Source organism: Hirundo rustica, chromosome 20, assembly GCF_015227805.2.
Source record: "Hirundo rustica isolate bHirRus1 chromosome 20, bHirRus1.pri.v3, whole genome shotgun sequence".
In the NCBI taxonomy this organism is placed as follows: Eukaryota; Metazoa; Chordata; class Aves; order Passeriformes; family Hirundinidae; genus Hirundo; species Hirundo rustica.
The window spans coordinates 4,322,939-4,346,456 of record NC_053469.1 but is presented as its reverse complement, the minus strand read 5'-3'; the positions used below and the strand labels follow the sequence as shown (position 1 = coordinate 4,346,456).

The window sequence follows — 23,518 nt, the reverse complement described above, 5'->3', positions numbered from 1 at the left end:
GTTTAATGGAAAACATTTTCTGTCCAATAAAAATGTAAAATTATTTCAAAGGAAACTACAGCTTAAAGTAAAAATGTTACATTTTCAAAGGTTTCATTTCCTTCTGTGAAAGTGTTAAAGTGCAAAGAATAAAACTAGCATAATGGAAAATACAGAGGGTCAGTCAGAGTATAACAACAGAAATAAGCCTAAATGATATTATTGACAAAAATGCAATAATGAAGGCATTTTAATCTAAAAATCAATTTACATTTCAAAGATGAAGTTGTACTTCAATACAGTTAAGATGTGTGTCTAACAAGAATCCTGTCTTTGTATTTTGTTATGCGGAGATTATTAAGAGAGCTTTTCCTTACCCACAAAAGCATAAAACAGATAAAAAAGAAACAATTAGTTCCTTTTAATACTTCCCAACCAGCAGCAGCTCATTTTCTGCCCGTGTTCCAACATTTCATCCTGTGTAGATTAATATCCACTGAAACAAATGTGTTTTTACTGCTGACCTCAGCAGACAAATCCACACCTAATAAAATCAATCAATATGCACCTTCATTGATCTGCTGGATGTTATTCCTTTGTAACTTCTGTTAATGACTCCTGCCCATCACCTTGTTCCAACGCCAGCAGCCCCAACCTGAGCTGATTTCATCAGCAGAGAGCAGGACAGAGCCACAAACCCTGGACAGAACCGATGCCAAGCCTTTGGCATGGGACAGGGGGAACTCCAGCAGGGAAGAGTCTGAAAACAGGGCAGGACAAACTCACAGCAAGAGAAAAGACAGGGGAACAAGAAGGGAAGACAATGACAGCCATCAAGCAGACAGACTGCCAGGCATAATGCTGCAAGAACTTCAAAAGTGGGTCAGAAGAATGGGTAATTTCTGAAGAAAAAAAAGTGAAAGGCTGAAGGACAGGAGCTTGTATCAGAGCCTGAGCCACGCACACAGCAGGAACCATGAACACATATGGAAACACCATGTTGTGCTATCAGGTGCTGTGGATTTTGGTTTAAATGCAGTATCTTGCCAGAGTACTCTTAAACAAGACCTAGTTGGTCCTCATACACAGAAAATTGGCAGAGTTATTTCAGCACCTGACACTGTATTAATTAAGTTAGAAATGCAAAGTCATGACCCAGAGATGCCCAAGCTATGATGCTGATCATCCACTGGAATCACAGAGTTTTGTCATAATTGCTAAGAGGACTGAATGAATAAACTGAGAAAAGTTGCCAGCACATTCAGAGTTAACAGTTTTCAATTTATTTTTCTGCCTTATTAAAACTGGCACTTCAGTGGGATATTGGTCTGCTGAGAGAACGGACTCTTATTTATAACTTCACACTAGGCATCAACCATACATATTAAAATTAAAATGAGGAAAAGAAGACATTTTAAAGAAAAAGAAATCTTAATGGAAGAAGGATAAGGCTGCCCTACAAACACCCAGACCCAGCTTTCTGTATAATATTTCATATCCCCATTGCTTTCACACACTTCAGTTGAAGCTCCCTTCTTTACTCTTTCTCTATACATTGTGCATTCATGGCATTTCCCACTGCTGCCAGGTAGAAATAAATGGGAGGTTGATCTGAAACCTGTGTGGGATCTTCCTGAAAATCCTCACAGTGAACAGTGGAACATAACGTGGTGAAAAATCCTGTGTGTGGCACTCCAGCTTGCTGGAACGAATTTACTGCTGGCCTCAAACCTCCTCCCCATGATTTACCTGCACAAATGCTCCTGCATTAGCCCCCTGCCCTTCCCCAGGTGATCTCACTTCACACCCTTCCAGTGGTTCACTCCCACTTCCAGAATCCAGCACAGGATGTCACATCCTGCACAATGCCCAGGACAGTGCCTGGATCACCCATTTGCCTGACCACTGAAATTCAAAATTCCTGGTCTCCCACACATGTAGGAAGCTGTGGAAACCCAACCCTAGCTGGGCACCTCAGTGAGCTCCTTGAGAAAGGTCCTACTGCTGCACTCCCCTTTACAGGGGTACCCAGGCACCCTGGAAATCCAAATTTCGGCTGGGTTGGTGCTGGCTTGTCTGAATTAGCTCTTACGGCGCTCTGGTAACTTGAACAAAACACTTTCCTCTTTTGTACTACCCTTGTTTTGACATGGGATTCCTGTAGATTTTACTCTGGCTGGAAGAGAGATCGAGACTTGGAGATGATTTCTGTAGGACTGTATCATTAGTTAAGTCTGACAGAAGCAGGAATTTTGTAAAAGAGCAGCTCAGAGAAATTACAGTTCATCGTTTTAGCAGCACTGAAAGAATGAGGGTAGTAGTACAAAGAATGAACAACGGCCTGTCAGCAGACTGTGAGATGTAGAAGCCAGAACTATGCTCCACAGCTATTCGCAGGGTGAAGCACATTTTCCGTATTGTACACAGCAAATGCAATACCCTTTTACTTTTTTTTTCCCCCAGTAATCAAGATTCGTAACTATTTCCAGGGCTTAATGCTCTTGCTCAACTCCACCGTATTTTACAAACCACATTTTTCAGCAGACCATTTGATTCCCATCCCTGCTCAACTTGCCTACTTGCTCAGAACAGATCTAGGTATGGAACATCATTTACACTTACAGTCAGTCATACAACTGTGTCCCTGCAGATCACCTGAAAGAAGGTAATAAAACACTAATGGCTTTGGGAAACCAGTAATGTGATAGTTCTACCCCAAATTCCAAGGGCGCAGGTCTCTCCTGGAGGTCCAGACTCACCCAGGTGTCCCCATTTAATGGGCATTAAAATGTCCCTGCATTTCCACAGGTATCAACTGAGAGAAATTTCTTCCCTCCTTCAGAAAAGATACCTTTCAATTGTGACAAGAAGGCAACAATTTCCTTTCTAAGCCAAGTTTTCCTATTAAATTTCAACTTCTCCTGTCGATATCCTGTTAAGACAGCACTTGGCTTTTTAATATTTTGCCTGAAGGATATATGCCAGCTCGTCCTTGATGTAGAAAATTTTAATTCAAATCAATACATGTACAAGGTCACTTTAAAATTCAATTAATATGAATGAAAAAATATGCCCCACAGTTCTGTGAGCTGAAAATGGAGCAGTTGCAAGTTAAATACTTCTGTAGCTTCTGTTTTGGGCTGTGTAATAACAATGTAGTTCTAACTTCCTTTTAACTGAAGTATACTAAATTCAGACAGTTAAGTTATTCATAAATCCCCTGCTTCCTAAAATGGCAAGCCCCAGAAGAAGGTAGGACAGGCAGCTGATTGAAATCTACAATATTATGCAGCTTTTCTGACAAAGATGTATAAAATAAAAATCTTCTTGAAATATCCCAGTTTTAAAAATATTTTGTCTATCACCAAGATAAATCTCAAGGAGCATCTGACAGACACAGTATGCCAAGAAAGAGAGAGGGGGAACAGAATAATCAGGGAGAATGACTTAAGATAATTTCTTGTAAGACTGCTAAAAAAAGTTCCCATTTAACACCAATTATAATCAGGAAAGGAGAAAGTACCTTTCCAAGTAAGACAGAATCAGGGTCCACATGAGTTTACAAAATGAAAAGGATCAAAATTAATGCACCATGCCAGAACTCTGCCTGGAGGAAAAAGTTTGAAAACCCCTCTTCAATTTTGCCTCCTCACTGAAGCTAATATCAAGTGAAAATCCCTTTTATGAACCATTTAAACAACACATTAACAAATGATATTTCTTAAAACTTATTTAAGTTTGATATAAGGAAAATTTATACAGACAACACCAAGCTCTCACTTTGTGAAACGAAAAATTCCCAAAGCTGCAGATTTCCCCTCAGCATTCCAGGGAATTTGCTGCTGATTTGAGCTGCAGATGCTCTGCAATGCAGAGCTAAAAGAAAGAAAACATTATTTTCAGTTAACATGGGCACCTCCCTGCTTCTATAAAAAGGAGCCCAAGTGTGTGTGTGTGGTTTTTATTCACCTCAGCAATCAGGCAACATCCAAGCAGAGATGTAACCAAGCTACAGATTTGCAGCAAAAGGCCAGACACCTGCTCCTTGCCACGGAACCAGCCATAAGCTCAGCCTCCCACTCACAGATCCTTCTTACTAATCAGTACAATGCATGGAAATGGTATTTATACGTGCTGGGGAAAAAAAGGTATTGCATTAAAAATAAGAGATTAAAAAAAAAAAAACCCAACCAAAAAACACCAACACACAGACTTTCAACTGGATTTTTTTTTCCCCCCACTCGTTTTTTCTGCGTCTCATCTGCTGCGTTTTCCCTCACATGCTCATTATTCTTTAATGATGCCTATTTGTAAATAGCAAGATAAGATGCAATTAAGCCATTAGAGTCTAAATAAACAAACATACTAATTAGGTTCTTTACAAGGATTTCCTTTTTTATGCAAGGGCTGGAATTTACCTTTCATTAGTCTAACCTAATTGCAATAGCGCCTGATAAAAAGTCAACATAAATGAAGGACTTTAAATGCTTCCACCATATTAAGGATGAGCTGGCTCTTCTCCCTTGGTAACATTCCCTCTTCTCTTAATAAGGCAAAAAACTGGCCCAGGAATATTGTTCAAAGTTTCAAGGACAGATTTTGCCAGTGGCCAGTCACCCTTAGGGAAGGGTCACACCAGCCCAGCACTGCTACACAAGATGAAATGGATTTTGGGTTTTTTTTCCGTTCTAAATTAGAGCACAGCAGAAATTTCACAAGGATGAAAATGATGTCTGATCTTCCACAATATAAATCTGTGGCAGTATCAATACACACCTGAGAGCTTTGGGCACAGTAACCCTGTGGAGGGAGCAAAGCTGAGGACATTTCTCACAAGTCTTTCTCCACTTTTCTCTACTCTTGTTCCCTCTTCCCAATGGAAAAAGGACTCTTCCTCATCCTCCTCACTCTTCATTAGAGAAGCAGAGAATGCTTTCCAATTTAGTTGCCAACCCTTGCTCATGTATTTCATTAATTCAAGACATTATTCCCCTGCCCATGTCCCCTCAAACACTGACCTAATGCCCTTTAAAAGTGCTTTTTAAATGCTGGTTCTCCATCTTAAGGCACAAACTCTGCAGTCACAAGTCCCACTGTGAGCTCAGGAGCGATTCCTCCAGCTCACAGCAGATCCTGAACCATCCCAGGAGTTCTCTAAAACACCAAAACTGCCTCTAAGCTAATAAATCCCTAAATGAATATTCATCCTACAGGCCTAAAAATCAGGTGTCCAAGGCACCAAACGTGACCACCAGAGCTGCCTGCCCCCATGAACCTGCCTGCTTTTATCCCGTGCCTGCTGAGCGCCGCTTTCCTGATAAACCACCCGGCAGGGAAGAGGGAAGGCTCACACTGCAAAGCGCTTCAGAAATATGAAATTGCTTTGGAAAGAACAGCACTGAATTGTTTCCAACCAATACAACATCGATACGGATTTCAAATCACTTAGAAAATCCCCCTCCAGTCCTCCCAGTTCTCCAACATCAGGGTCTCACGCACAGGAATCAGTCTGGTGCCTTTTGCAGTGGGCAAATAATGAATTTCAGCTTCCATTTTCCCCACAAAAATAATAATGGCTTTATGGAAAACACTAATAAACAACAGTGAGACACAAGGAATTATTCCGTTTCAGGGAACAGATGTCTGGCCTATCTGCAATTAATACAACGCACTGCCACACAATCAGACTGCTGCAAATGCCGGCAACAAGATCTGAAAGTTCAAATGCAAATGTGTCTGGTTTTAAGGAGAGTGAATAAAACTGTTTAAAAACCTGCTGCATATTTTTATATGATACATCGATTAAAAATCTAGGCAGCAGTATAAATTCAAAATTATTAATTTAAAGGCAAAATTTTGGAAAATTTGGAAAGAAAAAAAATCACGATGATGATTTCTCACCTGAGTTTGGCAGAATCCATTCAGTTTTTCAGGCTGGAAGTTACTTACACAGATCACCGTACCTCAGAAATAGAAATTACAGAAAACAGTCCCAGTATCTGCAAAAATATTTACCCAGGGCTTGTAATTTCTGTAGTAGTTCTTAACAAATATAAAAAGAATTTAAAGACAAAGCAGTTCCCAGATGTTGATAAGAAAATTCTTCCCTGAGTAGGACTGGATGGGTAAATCATGCTAAGGAACTTGTATTTCTCAGCTGGAAAAGCAGGGCTAAAGTTTATTGTCTTCTAAAATCTTTCTGTTATTAATGAATCAACTGTATGCAGGATTTGTTTCACACAAAAAAATATTCTGAATTTTGGTAACAGACACAAGATACGTGAAACAATCAAAAAATAATTTGATTATTATAGTAGGAAAAATAATGTATCTAGGAATACAATGAATTCAAGGAAAAAAAAAATCTAGTTATTTTCATTCATTAAAAATTAGTCAATATTTTCTTAATATACAAAGTAAAGTTTATCTATTTACAATTCCTGGCATTTGACCAACAAAATCTCACCAAAACCTTAAGGAGCCCACAGCTCCCTGTGCTGCCGTTGGAAATTAATTTTGCATAACACAGGTATTAGAGCTGATATAATTCTATGTTTAGTCTATTTTATACATAGTGCTATTAAAAGATTAATTGAAAAATCACTGGTGAAGACTGGGATTAAACAGCACCTTGAAATGCCACAATAAACTGCTTTTAAAATCGGCCTCGGATCTCACAGAGCTCTGAAAGGTTTCAATAATTTATGTGTTTGGCCTGTGTAGCATAAATCCAGACTAATGAGGTCCAACTGCTGTGTGTCAATTGAAAGCATAAAAAACCTGCTCGCTGTCTGGAGGCAGCAGTTCATTTTTCTCACAGAAGTTTCTGGTCAGGGAGAGCCCAGCTGAGCACGAGGGTTACCCACCAGCAGAGTCTGACCAAAGGCTCACACAGCTCCTAATCATGACACAATTCCAGAAGTGTTGGGGTTGGAAGGGACTTCTGGAGATCATCCCACCCAACCCCCTGCCCAAGGCAGGGTCACCTGGAGCAGGTGACACAGGAACATTCCCAGGTGGGTTTGGAATGTCTCCAGAGAGGAGACTCCATGCCCTCCCTGGGTTCCTCTTCCAGAGCTCTGCCACATTCCATGGAAAGTTTTTTACAGAATATTCTCAGTTGGAAGGGACCCAAAAAGATCACTGGGTCCAACTCTTACATGAATGGCCCATAAAGAGATGAAACCCACAAACCTGGCATTGCTGGCACCACGCCCTAACCAAGGGAGCTCATCTCAGGGCTCTTCCTCATGCTGAAGTGAAACTGTCTGTGGTTTTAGTTTATGGCCATTACTCCTTCTCCTGTCACTGGGCACCACTGAAGAGAATCTGGCACCATCCTCGGGCACTCCGGGGAGATATTTACATGGATTGCCGAGATCCCCTCTCAGCTTTCCCTTCTCCAGACAAAGTCGGCCCATCTCCCGCAGTGTCTTCTCATCAGAGAGATGCTCCAGCCCCCAAATCCCCTCAGTGCCCTTTGCAGGGCCCTCTCCAGCGGCTCCTTGTTCTTCTTGAAAAGAAAGACATCTTCTTGAACCACCAGATGAATCTTAGTGGTGCAAGACCCACCTCTACAGCTAAGGACACAAACGTATTTCCATGTGCACATGAAGTTGTAGAGTCTGGGGCTGAAACTTCCTCTCTTGGATCTTTTTGCTAAAGATAATTTGTTTGACAAAGGCCCCAATGTTCCTTGAGTTCCAAAGAGTCTCTCAGGCCTCCTTTCTCCTTCTTCCCCATCTCCTTCCAATCATTTACACGTTTGTAAGACATGGATAGTGCTTACCAGTGCCTTTGAAGGTGAACGCACAGGTTTTCCCTGGTAGATGGAATGATTGTTATAAAACCTGGACCTCTGCATCAAGGACCTTCCTAAGATGCCAGGTGTGCTATGAACAGTCCAAGGATGAGCACGGTTGAGATTATGCAGTTAGTTAATTAACTCCGGGCAAACAGTATGGGCTGTGAAATATTTTGAAATAAAACGAGCGTTATCTGGAGCCACACTGCTGCAGGGGAGCAGCTCCAGATGTAACTTGGGCTAAGTTCAGAGTGAGAAATCACAAGTGCTGGAGAAACCTCCCTCCTTCTGGGGGAGGTGCTCTTCACACTGCCCATCCCGCAGCACCTTTTTCACTGAAGGATCTGTGGCTGAAAACAGCAAAAGCTTTTGTAGCAGTCAGGGCCAGATGGAAAGTGCCATATTGGCAACATCAACTGAGACAGATGGGGAAGAGGGAAAACCTGGCTAAAAGGAAAAAAAAAAATGATAAACCCATCACACAATCACACACAAAAATACTTTAAAAACAATTTTTTTTTTTTTGATCTCTGATCCAAGGAAAATATGCACGCCATTGGTTCAACATGGGGCTGGGATCTTGCAGAAATAAAAATGTCCTTGATTTAGAGAGCAACTGCCACATGGAATTCACTCAGTGCTGCTGGTGAAAAGTGCTTCCTTTAGTTACCACCCAACCTTGTTCCTCGGCAGTCACACCCAAGGTAATTTACCTGGTTTCCTAATTGTGCCTGAGTCTTGAAAAACATCACCTATTTCCTGACCACCTCAAAAAGCAAAAGTGAAAGATACTTCAGTATGCAAAGACGGGCTCCAAGAGAATGGAAAGCATTTTAAAGTAAGGAAGCAAAACCAGACATTTTTCTATTGCAAAACAGATAAAACACAAAGTCAGCTTTAGAGGAAATGCAAAAACTTCTAAGACTTAGAACTTCTTAAGACTGCACTGATGAATTCTATTCTTTTCTGGAATATATTGTTCCACTTGGTGAATCCAACAATTGCAGATTAAATGTTTTAATGCCAGCTGTTTATTTTAACCTCTGACTCAGTTAATCTCTTGTGAATTTGTGACTGTTCAAAGAAAGTTAATAATGAGATGCTAGACAGTTGATTAATTAAAACTAAATACAATTAAAATACTTAAAAATTAACAATAATCACAGCAATAGTTGCTATAGGGAAATTTCCATGAGAAACATGAGATGGAAAAGACTCAACTGGCCTCAGTTTTTCATCTGCGTATGTGGTGTATTTTCTAGTTTTATTTAAAGTTTGGCTAAATATGTGACTTCTGCCTTTCCCTAGCAGGAAATCAGCCTCCAGCTGCCACACCTTGGGCTCCTCTTCTGCTTTGCTGCCTTAAAGCTTGGAAGACTTCTTTTGCTGTAAGCACAACAGCTGCCTGTAAAAATGGATGTGAACAATGGGTTCCTCTGCAATGAAATCTTGCTTGGTCAGGCAGAAGTAAGTTGAATATATTGGACTTGTTTATCTCAAATCCAGCCTTTACTGCTCATTTACTTCAAAGGCAAATTCTTAACTTCATCGTATAACAGAAATTCACTGACCCAAGAGCAATGTGAACAAATTTAAATCATACTGGTCTCCTTTTCTTTTTCACAGCATCCTCTTCCTTCTTAATTATCACGATTAAGATTCACTCATTGCCAAGTCTGTCGAAAATCACAGTGAATATTTGAGTTTGCGCTCATATTTCTACAATCACATTTAACAATAAAGCAATAGATCTTCTGCTTAAAAGGGAAATTATTGTTACCACTTATTTGCCTAAGAGCAACAAAGACGCTGCATTGCTGTGGCAAATGAAGAATGATCTATTAAAAAAAAAAAAACAACAAAAAAACTTTAATAACCTGTTAAGAAAATCAGCTCAGGGGAGTAAATGATCCAGCTTACCAGAAGCATTGCAGAGGTTCCATTTGGCCGGGAGAGCTGGATGGACATTTCAGGGAACATCCTATCAATCCGACTGATCACGTCGTCAACGTATCTACCGAGCAGACCAAACAGCAGCATTAACACAGGGGCTCTCTCACACACTCAGACTATGAAACAATGCTTTTTAAAAACATTTATCCTTTTTAGAAATTATCCTTTTAAAAATTATCCTTTTTAATCCTGTTCATGGGACTTTCCTGAATCGATTTCTCTCTGATACCTGCGTATTTTTCAAAATCACACGCAAGCAATAATTCAAAAAGTTATTGATAAGAGGAAACAAACCAAAGCCCTCTGCAAGTTGTTTTGAAAACCAATTACTCTGCCCTTAAAAACATGCACTCACTTAAATTTTAGTCCACATCTGTCAGCCTCAAACTCCTGCCATTGTATTTCTATACTTTCTCCTCAGGAGGGTTGAAGGACACATGATGAAAATTACTATTCCAGTGTAGGAATTCACAGGCTGTCAGGTCCTTACTCTCTCTTTGATAAACTTAACAGATAAAGGTTTTATCAAAGTCTTTGGATGATTCTTAGGGGTGTTGTTTTGGTTTTTTTTTTTTTTTTTTTTCTTTTTTCCTGAATCCTTTCAATTTATTTCATGCACTGGTGACTCTGAAAGTGGCTGGTAAATTCCAGCAATTGAACACAAATGTAAAACAACATCCTTTCTGCTGGGTGTAATCCCTGTTTCTGCAGGCCAAGGTGAACTGGTGCACAGTTATCCTGTTCCCTGGGATCAAATTAATTACTGACCTCCATTAACACTGAAAACAGCCTTACAGAGACCTTGTTTCCCAAGACACATCTCCCCATAGCACGGACATGCCACTTCAGCCACTCCTCTGGGCATATTAAAATCCAAATATTTGCTTTAGTAGAGTTTTCAGGTCAGTCTGTATCATCTGTGCACTGATCTGTCCCCGTTTACAAACTCTGCAACTTGATCAGACCCATGAATGACTTCGTAAAGAAAACTATTTTCATGCTAATCCACGTACGTGCTCTGGAAATAAAGACTCTGGGAAAATTGGATGCCTGAGTTAGATTAACAGTAAAACTAAAAAGGAAAAAAACCCAAAAACATAAAAACCCCCACAAAAAATAGCTAATTATTTCCCTTTAATCTGCTTAAACAAAGGTAAAAAAATGTTGAATTCTTGTTCTTCAAACAATTCAGTTCTAATGTTAGTCCTAAAACCTCTTGAACAACGAGGTGCTATGCTCCAATTGCTACTGTGCAAAGGATTAAAACCTTCAGAAAAAATAAAACCAAATCAGGAAAGCTACACCTCGTCAGCTGGTAAAGTCAGCTTTTAAAAGCAACCAAAGAATGAAATGAGTTATGACAATTTTGCACAAAAACCTTAATCCACACTTGTCGTTGTGCAGAAGAAAGCTCCCCCATTCACTGCAATGACTCATTAACACTTGCTGATGATAAGCAAAGCCAAAAACATCCAGAAGCCAAGAATTTCCTCAGCGCTGGGAAAGAGGAGGCGCATCAGACACTGCTCCAGGAGGAACAAACTACACATGGACGGCACAAACCCAACTCATTTCAAACACTGCTCAATCCCAGACTGGGCTCATGCAGCAGGAGAGTTTATACTGTTTCATAAATGCCTTTACTCCAGGCTCTGCAAATAAATTAATCTCCTGCTTGTGGGGACCAGGGATGACCAGCTCTGTGGTTCTGGACATGTGATACAGATTTTTTGCACAGCTTAACTTTTCCAATTTGCCAAGCTTTAGGCAATAAGAAGTTAAAATAAACAAAATAAGAAGCTGTAGAAAACAAGACATTGGCATAAGTCAATGCGTTAAGGAAGGAAAATTCAAGTAATTTTAAATCATGTGAACGACAGTTGGACGTGGGCACTTAATCTGCTTACGTCCTTCTGGAAATCCCACTGGACATGTACACTCATCCTTTGAAAATGGGATCCAGGCTGGCTGGAGGTAATCAATTCTTTGAAGTCTTTCTTACATATGATTATTTTTAAATGTAAAACTTGTCTTGACCACGAGGCTTAAAATCTGACTCAAACCCAACTGTCACCTTGTACTACGTGAGCGGTGTAAGGCTGAACAGAGAATTCACAGGGTTGTGAAATCTTCCCTTTAAATGAAATCACACATACAGCAAACCAGAAATCTTCTAATTTGCATTAACCACCTTCTGAAAGCACTTAAAGGTGAGTTACTATGACTTTTTGGGTTTAGATGCCTGGTAATTTTGTACCACTTTTCATAGATCTGTTGACAGAAAAAGGAAAATGAAAACCATGTGCTTCAGGAAAGGTGATGTTTTACTTTGGCAGCTCTATCAGGACCATCACACAGAGAGCCTTTTCCTTCTCTTCTCAATCAATGGGATGTCAGAGAAGATCCCAGACCAACAGGAGAAAAGAGCACTGATGTATGCAGCATTGTTTTGTGCTCCTATGCCTTCTTTCACGTAGTCATCAGGCTTTCCTGAACACTCATCAGAACAAAGAGTCTGCAAAAATACATATATATTTACTAAGCCTGACTGGATTGTGGCCTCAAATACAAAATGACAAACAACCTTATCCAAGGCAAAATTTTTCTATAGATTTGCCCTTCTGAGAGGGCATCTGGTAAAACACCTTGTGAAGGGATGGACATGAGAAATCAGATGCAGCAATGTAGTGTAAAAGTGTAACTGGTGATTACTTCAGAGAAAACTGAGGAATACATGATAAAGAAGAGATAAAGTGAACTCCTGAGGCTGTCTGGAAAGAGGGCCAAAGAAAAAACTGCTGTCTGGAACTTATTTTGTAGAACTGAAATACATAAATTTACTGCCAAAATAAGCACTTACAAAATTTACAGATCTCTGTCCAGCTTTAGCTCAAAAATACGACAGTTCCTATTTATGTTACAGACCTTCCTGCCCAGCCTCAGAGAAGCAAAGCATTGAGGATGGAGGAAAGTCTAATTTTACTCTGCCAACAAGCACTTCTGACGTCCTTTGCACATCTCAATTTTCTCCTACATACAAAAGATGATGGCTGGAACAAGCATTTACAAACCCAGATGAAATGACACAAAGCGGGGAAAATCAAATGGCAATAGATTTGTCCAGACATTTGGCCTATTTTCATCTCAAGAAAAAGAAATTCATGGGATTCTCAAAATTAAATGCAAGCTGAAATTTCATGTCCTAGAACAGGCATTGTTCCACCTACGAAGGGCTGAAGAGTGTCTAGGCAAACCCCCCATCACTTCTCCGGGATGCAAAGGTTGTTCAAAAAGCCAGACTGCAAGAGATTGTACCCAATAATTCCCATTTTACAGCACAGAATTTTAACTCTTTATAGACAAAATTTCGTATTATGAACTATCCTAGGTCTCAAAAAATATTTAACAACTTCTCACTGCAACATCCTGGGTTAGTCCCATTCTATTTAAAAAGGCTTTAAGTAACTTCATCAACACTCACATCATAATCCAGATCACTATGCGCCTCCTAATCCAGATCCCTGAACATCCTACTCAGAAAAGAACAACAGACTTAACCAAGAGGTCTTAACCTCATTAAACCCCAAACAATTTCCCCAATGTAATTTTACTGGTCTGGGGGGAGATTTTTAAAACATCTTCAACATCAGGTTTGTACCAACTTCCCCTTCCCATTTTTTTCTTTTTCTTTCCGTCATGACACAGGTTCATGATTTTTCAGGAAATATTAGAATTGTATTTTAGACACAAAATCTTTACTTTAAAAAATGCTAATATTATCATTCAGGGGTTTGCATCTGAACGTGCAGAGCCAGCCAGTCCATCAGATGCTTTCAATGGCTGTCAACACCATAAATCAGTATTTTTATTTTAACGTAGAAGAGTTATTCTTTCCAAAAACATGCCATATTAATACTACAAAAGTCAAAACAAATCTACTTCGTGAACATCAGCAATGACTAAAATTAATTCAAAATATTACACTTCAAATGAAGCCTTGTTACAAACATGCAGAAAAATCAACACTGGAATAAAGTAATAGAGATATTAGTTGAAAAATCCCTCTGCCATTTTGCCAGTAAGTGTACACATAAATCCTTTTGGTCCCTGTCAGCAAAACAATGCCTGGGACATGCAGAAGACACCTTTGAAGCCAGTCAGAAAATACTGTTTAGAAAGGCCTAATTATCGATGCAAAACATTCACTGAGAAGTTTCATGCTAAAAAGATCAGGATGACAATGTAGAAATAATTCAGGAACCATTTTTGTAGATAAATGGTCTTATACCATCTCTTTGATTCACATAAAGGCCCCCCAAAAGACAGCAATATAAGAAAGTAATTCATTATAAATGCCTTTCAATTCCACACTGGACAGATGGCTCCGCTCTCTAATGTGACCTCTCTTGTAATTTTTTTTTTATTTTTACTGGATTAAATCCAGGAATCCAGTGTTAGTGTGATGTTTAACAGCTTAGACAAGACTTAAATAGCATTTATCCCACACAGTGTTTCACTTGCGTGCTGTTCATTTTTTCCACCCAATGCAACAATTTAAAAATTAGAAATATAGGTAATAATAATTTCCTTTTGGAAGAAAGACAATTTTGCTAAGTGATCTTGGGAAGACGGAGAGAAAGAGAAAAGGGGTAAAAATACACATTTGTAACAGGAAAGAAGTTAATCTTTCCTATACACTTAGCAGAAAACACCACACATAAGACAAAAATAAACTCTACAATTCTGTCGAATCTGGATTCATGATATTCTGGAGAGCAACAGGGGAAACTCTCCACACATCCTCTCACTTACTAGCACAGTATTTACTTGTTCACAGATTTTTTTTTTTTTTTTTTTTGGCTTTCAGTTAATATTTTCAATCCAGTTAATAATTTCTTTTCACATGTGTGATATTTCAGAAGCATGAGCTGGCCCTGCTGCACATGTTGGGTTGGTTGAGGGAGGCACTGGGGGACAGCGTTTGCCTGCACTCATTCCAAGACCTATGGAACAGCTATTTTTGGCAGAACCAAGGCTCAACATACAACTTAAAAGATTTTAGCAGCAGCAGAATTTAAAATATTATAGGCTTACATAGAGATTGAATAGTTTTCAGGCAGCCTGATTAGAGAAATAGTATATTTTAACACATACAGGGTAATCACAGTTCTAGTGTGATTTATTCATCGCGGAATTTAAGTTTTAATTTGATTCAGCTACCTACCAGGCAAATCTCTGCAGGTAGCAAATTCAAGTTGATGGAAGGCTTTTCAGAAGCATCAATTAACAATAGTTATTAAAACAGTGACCTCTGCCAGCTTTGGTGAGATGACGCTTCCTGCTTGGATAGGCAATGAAGAGCGTGAAAAGAAATTCAACACCACTCACGCTGAGAAAGCGACTTCACGTCTCAAGACTGAATTAGACAGCTGGCACCATCCCTGACATCTGTACAACAATCCTGGAAGGCTCTGCCTCCTCTCCCAAATTCCACAGGTTCTGTTGTTGTGTTTTGTTTTTTTTTTTTTTTTTTTTTAACACAGGCTCTTGCTTTTCACTTCTGCAGAACCACTATAAAATGCTCATGGTTTCCTGGCTCCAGTACTAAACTCTCTTGTTTTGAGCAACTTCTCCTCCAGCTATGAGTTTCCTTGCCAGGCTGTTTTCTCATACAGTTGTTAACACCATCCTCTTGTCCTTTCTGAACAAACTGCTTCAGCAGTTTCCTCTCTCTTCTCACTCAATTTCCAACTTTCTTGTGGTGGAAGATTCCAGCCAGGATCCTCTTGGCTCATCTTTCTCTTCCCTTCTCATCTGCACATTGACTTGGTCTCTGCTACTCCTGCAATGCCTCTGTTCCCACTGTAAAATCTTTATTCATGACACGTCAGAAAGGAAAAATGTTCTTCAAATAACTAACTGACTCCTAACTACCAGGAGGTGAGGTGAGGGCAGAAGGAGCAAATCTGAGTCGTGCACACTGGAGCAGCAGAGAGTCTCAGCAGCACTGGAGAGTCTTGGCAGTGTGGATCCACAGGTGTGGGAAGAAGTCAGGATGTGCGAGCTGCAAGGAACTGATTTGCTGAGACACCTTGAACAAAGGTCCAAAGGAACAAATCTGCTGAAATTTTTGCCCAACTCCACACTCCACCTTCAGAGGAGTGGAAGCACTGAAAGATCCAAACCTGAGAGAAGGCAGACTTCCATTGATTCTTACAAATCCACTTGTTTTCAACTTTGCTATGGATGTTGTATAGAGGAATTATGCTTTATTACTGAGTGGATGCAAAAGATTAAGTTATGTGCCTAAATAGTCTAGTGGTGTTTACATATAAACACAGGGTGGTCTGCTGCAAAAGCATATGCACACAGAGCTGTATCAAACACTCACCATCTGCACTTCTCACTCACAAAAGGCCAAACCTGGTACAGCACTTAAGGACACACGTGGAATCGTTTGGACAGTTCTCCAGAAGCCAAGACAGAGTGTTTAAGGGTTGGATTTACAAAGGCATTTAGAAACCTGAGGCTGTGATTCAACAATTTTCAGGCTTCAGCAGAAATAGTGACATAAGGCACTGACACATCCCCTGCTGCACAGCATTCAGCCCCCTCAGCTGTGCTGTGCTGGAGGAGCTGGAGCTCACAACTGAGCTGGCTTGGAAAAAAAAGAAGTAGTATTAGTTTAAATCTAAATCAGTTCCATGATTCAACTCCCTGTGTGGCTGCACACACAGCGTGCCAGTACAATTCTTGCTGGCACTACACATCATGGGCCAGGAATGCTGCACACCAGGGTCATTCTATTACAATAATAAAATATTGGTTTATGGTAAAATGTTGTTACTTAAGCGGCATTGTTTATACAGCAAACACAATTCAGAATTCCTCAGTGCCACCGTGAGTCCACTGCTAAGTGATGTGGTGCAGACCTGCCTGGAATGTCCTCAAAGGTCTGAGCTGACAGTGATGGCACAAACGAACACAGGCTCTCCTGCTGAAAGCTTCTGGAATGCAAACCTGCTGCTGAATCCAACAGTCTCTGGACATCTGCACATTTACATTAAATATGAACAACCAGATCTGTAACACCCTCTGAAAGCACACGTTGTCAGCGCACACTTCGTTTTTTAAGGCAGAGCACAAAGACATCTGTTCGCAACACTGAATTCCAGTGCACCACCTTAAAAAACGTAACTTTAATAAGGAAAACTTTAAGTTACAAATAGAGACCTTGCAGTCCAATTCCCAGGGCTATTTTATTATAGTACTGAAATAGCTTTCTTTGTACTTACGTGGAATGCTCTTCAAAATGCCTTTAATTCACAGCAGCAATCATGAGAGGAATATGGATATTAGAATGTGCGAAAACTAGTTAACAAAACAAGCATGCATCTACTTTACAGTCATCACCAGGATCCTGCCTGAGCCTGCACTGGTCTGTGCTTTATGAAAAAGAAAAGCATTAACTCCTTTATACACACCTTGAGAGGAAACCAGCCTTCCCTGAGCCACTCAGCATCAGTGGTAAAATAATTTCAGAACCAAAACTCCACAGCACAAATGCATTGTTTATATTTCCACTTCATGAAACACGACAACACCACAACAATAATACTGTTATTATTAACAATAAATGCTAACAGGAGTCATTTTCAGGGGCCTGGTTAAGAATCAGAACTGTTACATCAGTGTTTATCTAAAAAGACGGCTCTTGAATTATTCTTATACTTTCAAGCAGTTTGTGCCCCACACATGAACCTAAATTTGCAGGTGTGCACACATTTCCATACAGCAGAGCTGGGTCAGAATTCCTCAGGAGAAACTCAGCAGCTTTCCTCAGGAGAAACCCAGAGTCCTTTAAAAAGGAAAACCAGCTTTTGCACACACACAGAGCTGTCCCCATGGTGCACCAAAGCAGGATAATGCTCCCCACGCTCTCAGGGTTCACCTGGGCTGGGTGGGTCAGTGCTGGGAGGTGAAGCCCCCTCTCCTGCACTCCCAGGAGGGACAGGGGATTAAAGCTGATGCTGATCTCAGTAAACACCACACGGAGCTTTGACAAAAGCATCGAGGTCAGTCCTGCTGGGAGGAAATGTGATGGGCTGGGCTGGCTTCTCGCCCAGCTGCCCAGCCAGATTCCCAAGGGAAGTGAGTGGGGCTGTCTCCCATCTGGGAAAGGCCCCACTGTCCATCCCCACTGACCACCTGATGGGACCCTGACACCACGCATGACTCCACACTGTCACTGGAGTTCAGCCTCCTCAAGCTAGAATTCAGGATTTTATAACATGTGATTTTCAGCTCTGCTATTGAAGATTTACTGCAACAGCAAAGCCTTCTCACTCTCTTTCTTTGTGCTTTATTTCTCCCTCAACAGAGCAGAAATTACAGTACTTACCCCCTTTTATGAACAGCAACGGATGATGCATGATACCTGTTATTCATTCTATACTTATGGGAAGCAGTGAGATTTTCCCTTTGGGTGCAGTGACTGACGAACAGGAAACACAGGACGTTGTGCCCAGTTAGATCTTTTCATACACTGGCCTTGGCCACGACAGGCACTGCTGGCAGGAAGAGATCTTAGGGATCACTTCTCTTAGGCACATCGACTCCCAGAACTTAGTGAAGGCATCACAAACTCCAGAGGCTGGGAGGAAGGGAGGATTAGGGATCTAACCCTTTGGAGAATAGCTTATCCATCAAAACAGGAGAGCAGAGCAGACCATTTCAAACACAGGACAGAAAACACAGAATTAGCAAGTGAAGACTCCAATTTTAGGCCTCATCAATAGGCTTCAAACAGCCACTCCAAAAAAATCATCCACTTCAAGGTCTAGAGCTTCGTTAAAATTATAAATTGTGGTAGAAACAGGCAAGCCTTAATATCACTAGTTCTAAGGGTACTTATGATACTTGATATCAGCCTTTAAGGATCCTTAAGATCAATTTGTTCTTCTGTCATTAAGAGGCAAGTAAAGGTGAAGAAAAAAAAGCAGAAAAGATGAGATATAAATGTTGTATAGCCCACTGCAATTTATTACACAGGCTTTTACCCATTCCAACTTTTGTGATCACTAATTTTAAGTTTTCTTGAGGGAGTTTCATAATTAGGCCTAGTTTTTAGCTCTTCAGAATTATGCTCTGACCAAGTACTTCGATCTGCCTGTGATACTACAGAGATAAAAATCTATCCTACAACTCAGAGGTTTATCAAAAGACTCCTTCAAGGTCATCTTCACACTTCAGTAAAAAACTGGAGATAACAAGTACAATTAGGCATTTATAAACTCAAGACTCTCCCCGTACAAACATTCAGGAGAAGCCCTTCAAAACACTACTTTATAAAAAATATGCTTTCATCACTTCTTCCTCCAGCATGACAAGCTGTTCCTTAGGTTGAGATTTTTTTATAGGGCTTATGGAAATTAATTGCGTGGCTTCCGCTGAAAGTCAGCGTGGGGGAGGAGGGCGAATTCCCTTGAGGAAATTCTCTGAGAAAAACTCTCTCCTTGAACAAGAAAAGTTGGTTAAAGGTAAGGGCTCATCATGGCTGTAACTCCTGGTGAACACAGACCAGACAGCAAAGTGACAGCAGAAATTCACTGCACTTTCTGGCCACTTCCCCGCTCCTGTAATCAGATTCCCTCTCATTTGTTATTTCCACTCACACAAGGATCGTGTGCAGCCCCCAGCAGAGATCACACAGGTTTTAAGTTCACTGTGGCTTTTGAAATGTTGGAGCCTCTGAGCTGAAGTTCAAAGTCTTTCATGAGGCTGAGAGCTGGATTAAAGCCAAGAACAGAGTAAGAAATACAGAAATTCAGAAGTGTAGTCCTGTACCTGATTTGCTTGACATCACCTGCAGAACTTTCCTAGACAATAAAACCTAAGCTAGCATTAATGCCAAATATACCTAAAACAGAGTAAGATCTCCAAAACTACCATGTCTGGTGCAGCCTGGGAGAAAAGCTCAGCCTACTAAAAAATAATATGATTCTGTTTATGTAGGCAGACTAAGAGAGAAAAGTGCTCAAGTGAAATCCAAGGAATGAAGATCTCCCAAGGTAAGCACTAATATTAACAATAACACTGCCTAGCTTAGTTCCTACATACATTTTCCAATCCTCTTCATGAATACAGAGCTCAAAACTTGTGAAGAGCAAATTCCTTTAAGGCACGTCAAGTTGGTTATTCAAAGTAATGAAATTCCAAGCTGTCAGATAGTTTCTAATAGTAAATAAATACTGATTTAAAAAAAAAAAAAAAAAAAAAAAAAGGTCCATTGTATGCATTCACAGTCCTTTATTTAAAAACAAAGAAAAAAAAAAAAGCCCCTATCCATTGTAATGTGATGAGTGGTACGAAATAATCCACCTGGTACTTGGTCAAAAGCCAGGGTTTATATTCTGCCAAACATCTCGAAAGTGCCGCTAGAGAAGGGCCAATAAAACATTTCTTGCAGACCCTGCAGACAACAGGAGCCTGCTGAACCCTTGCTGATCAGCAGCCCCAGTGTCTGGCCTGTCTGTCAATGCCAGTGGCTCTCAGCAGGGAGTGGTTTATTATTCTAATAAGATGCTCCAATGAAGAGAGGGTCAGCTCTGAATCGCTGCCATGCAAAGATTTAATTAGATTTTTACACTGACTAAAGACGTTCCCTGCACACACGCAAAAATTTAAATATGGAGATAAATGACAGTGTCTTTTAAGGCAAGGTTACTTTTGTTTTCTTTCTGTTTTAAACTCCCTAGTTCTATTTTTCCTTTTCTTAAGATAGCTTTTTACATTATACAGTTACAGTGTCCGAGCTTAAAGGTTTCTCGTGAAAGAATTCAATAATTTTCTGATTAAAAACTCTCTGGCCAAACCTGCTGAAGTACTCCACCCAATAAAGAGCTCTATAACTTCCTAGGAAAAAATCTGAAAACCCATACCCAACTAAAAATTAGCAAAACCCAACAAAACAACCCAAATTTTCTTGATCACAGGAACAGACTGATACTGAATACATGTATATTATATATCATCATTGCTAATTATGTAATATATATTGTTAATTACATACATCATATATTGCTAATTATATATATAAAATATCACATATCATATTATTAATAAGCTGCTTTAATTCAGAATATACTGGATGAAGAAGAGAGAGCTGTATTGATCCACACAGCTGCAAGCCACCTGTATTAGCAGACAGAACGTTCATTAAGGGTAACCCCGAATCAAAGATTTTTCTAACAGCCACCAGAGGAACGTCGAAGTCAAGCACCAGGGCCAGGGCTATTAGGGCTGCTTCAGTCATTAGGAAACCATTATCTCAAATTCATGCTGCTACCAGGATACAGGTTCACCCAGTAACATGACAGCAAATTAGATGATTAATTAGCTCCCACATAGCCGCTGTGAGCCAACCAGTTGAAACCGATGCCCTACAGAAACAGATAAAATATCACCCAATGGCAGCTTCTGGCTCCACAGATCTTCCTGCAGCCACGCTCCCAAACATCAGTGAATGTGCAGATGTTTTAAGGGAGCTCCCCATCCATGCTCACTTTGCATTTGCTACTCAGTGCATGGACGTGCATTTCTGTATTTGATGTTTCTTTCACCGTTTAGTTATTTTCGCTTTTTTTGCCTAATTGCAATCATCAAGTTTCCTATAGATTCAAAACATAAACTACACTGGCATCCATCTAATGGCACCCATTCTTAAGAGCACCTCATAGGCATTTTTAAAAAGGAGACAAAATATTTGCCTTCTTTGGCAATTTGGCAAAAGACACAATGAGAAACATTGCACAACAGCTCTGAAAAGGATGATGGGAAAGCTGGAAGAGAAAGCTTAATATAGAGAACAAAACAAATTAAATTACATCCACCACTGAGAACTTCCCTGCTCTGACTGGTGTCCTGCACCCCATCCCACCAGCTGAGTCAAGTGGTGAGAAGTCAGCAACAGCAAAAAAAACCCCAATCATGGGAAACAAAATGAATCTCTCATTTTATTCAAGGACTTAAAAAAACCCCAAAGTACATGGGTGTACAAACATTACCCAGTGCTACAGCAGTGACTGCTCCCTGACACCTGGAGAGGCTCTGCTCACTCAGAGCTGAACTGCTCTCAGTAAATCCTCTCCTTCATACCCAGGAGACAGGAATGAACTATTTATTTAGGATCTGAAAACAACAGGAGTCAACCATGGAGAGACCTCACGTGAGAGAAAACAACTTCATCCTTGAAACTCTCCAAAACAAACCAGAGAAGGTTAAGAGATAAGGAAATATTTGAAAAAACCTGAAAATCTAAGGGCCATCCAATAACCAGGTTCTCTGTGCACCTTCTTCCCACCAGCATTCTAAGGTATCTTGAGAATTTCAGCAGAAGGTATTTGAGAGATTTGTAAAATGCAGTCCTTTAATATCCAGTACTTATTTACTGACACTTCAACAAAGCAATTAATTAATTAATTAATTCAAAAGCAAACTGTTCACTGGCATCAAGTGATTTTTGGTGGAGGGTGATGCCTAAGACACCAAAAATTACCTGGCTTTAATACATATCAGCAGAGAAACAGATTATTCAATCATGGCACTACTGAGAGATGCAAAAGAGCAGGACAGAAAGAAAGAGATTACAACACTCAGGCTTCAGTATCAGAATCTTTATCCCTATTGATGGCTTAATAAAAAAACTGAGGGAAGACAGCAATTGTGGAACAACAAAAAGAAATTAGTAGCAGCAGATAATATTTTAGTTGTACTAGCAAAAATTATAATTGATTTTCTGTCTGTGGTGTTAAAGTTGCTATCTTTGCTCTGAAAATAAATTTTCATTTTAAAAGCATAATCACCTGTTAAAATAGTTCTACCTGGCATTTTCTGTGCACAAGCTCATTTTACAAGGGGGATACAAGAGCCACCATTGCTCCGTCATGTCAAGAAAGGTATTTCACTTCCTTAGGAATACCTAAGATTAGAAAGCAGTAAATTTGCTATCATCTACTATGCTTTAAAAATGAGGTCGTTGAAGAAGGAACCTTTTGTCCAAATGAAGATCAACTTTCAAACGAGAAAAGATCACGGAAGCACCAACACAGAAACTGTTTTTAAGCCAAATCTCAGACTTAAAAGAAAACCACGCAACTATAACTTTAAATGCCAAGCACTCCTCCTTGTAGCACTCCTTTCAATTAACTCAGCTTCTCACTGTGGGATTTTTAAGCAGGCTACTATAATCTACCTTCTTACTTAATGTAGTTTCCTCAAAAAGATCTGTTTTCTCCTTCCATCAGGCACCGCCCTCCAAGCGTCCTTCTCTCAGCTCTTTTCAAGACCCGTCTGCACGGCACACACAGATCTGTCACGAGCAAAGGCATCATCTTTGCTGAGCAACTGTCAAAATGCAAAAGCCAAAATGAAAGAGGGTTCTGCATGTAAAATAGGGAAGTAGAAAAGCCAGGGTTTTGGCTTCGGGGAGCTCAGCTTTACAGGGCAATTTTAGACACGGATATTACATCCTGAGTTAAAACACATCAAAACTGCAGGGTATTTTTTGCCACTCCTAGAGTACATTTGATTTTAATACCAAACACTGAATCAGCAAAAGAGTTCAACAATTTAGAGGCCACAGAAGTTTAGGCAGCTTCAGACAGACTGACAGGCTCCAGCCAGGCTTGTGTGCAATTATTTCATGTGCTGGCACTTTGTCTTCCATCACTGAAATGAACACCTAAAGGCAAGAACACAAAGGATACAGGATAATACATCACT

The 23,518-nt window shown here is 40.1% G+C and overlaps 1 protein-coding gene across 1 annotated transcript in view; it reads right to left on the bottom strand.

Annotated features, from left to right (window-relative positions):
• Window positions 1-23,518, bottom strand: part of MED27 (mediator complex subunit 27) — an 82,717-nt gene that overhangs the window by 16,857 nt on the left and 42,342 nt on the right. Inside the window, exon 4 of the mRNA XM_040083121.2 lies at window positions 9,704-9,797. Within this exon, the coding sequence (XP_039939055.1) occupies window positions 9,704-9,797 (94 nt within the window). The remainder of the gene's footprint in view (window positions 1-9,703; window positions 9,798-23,518) is intronic.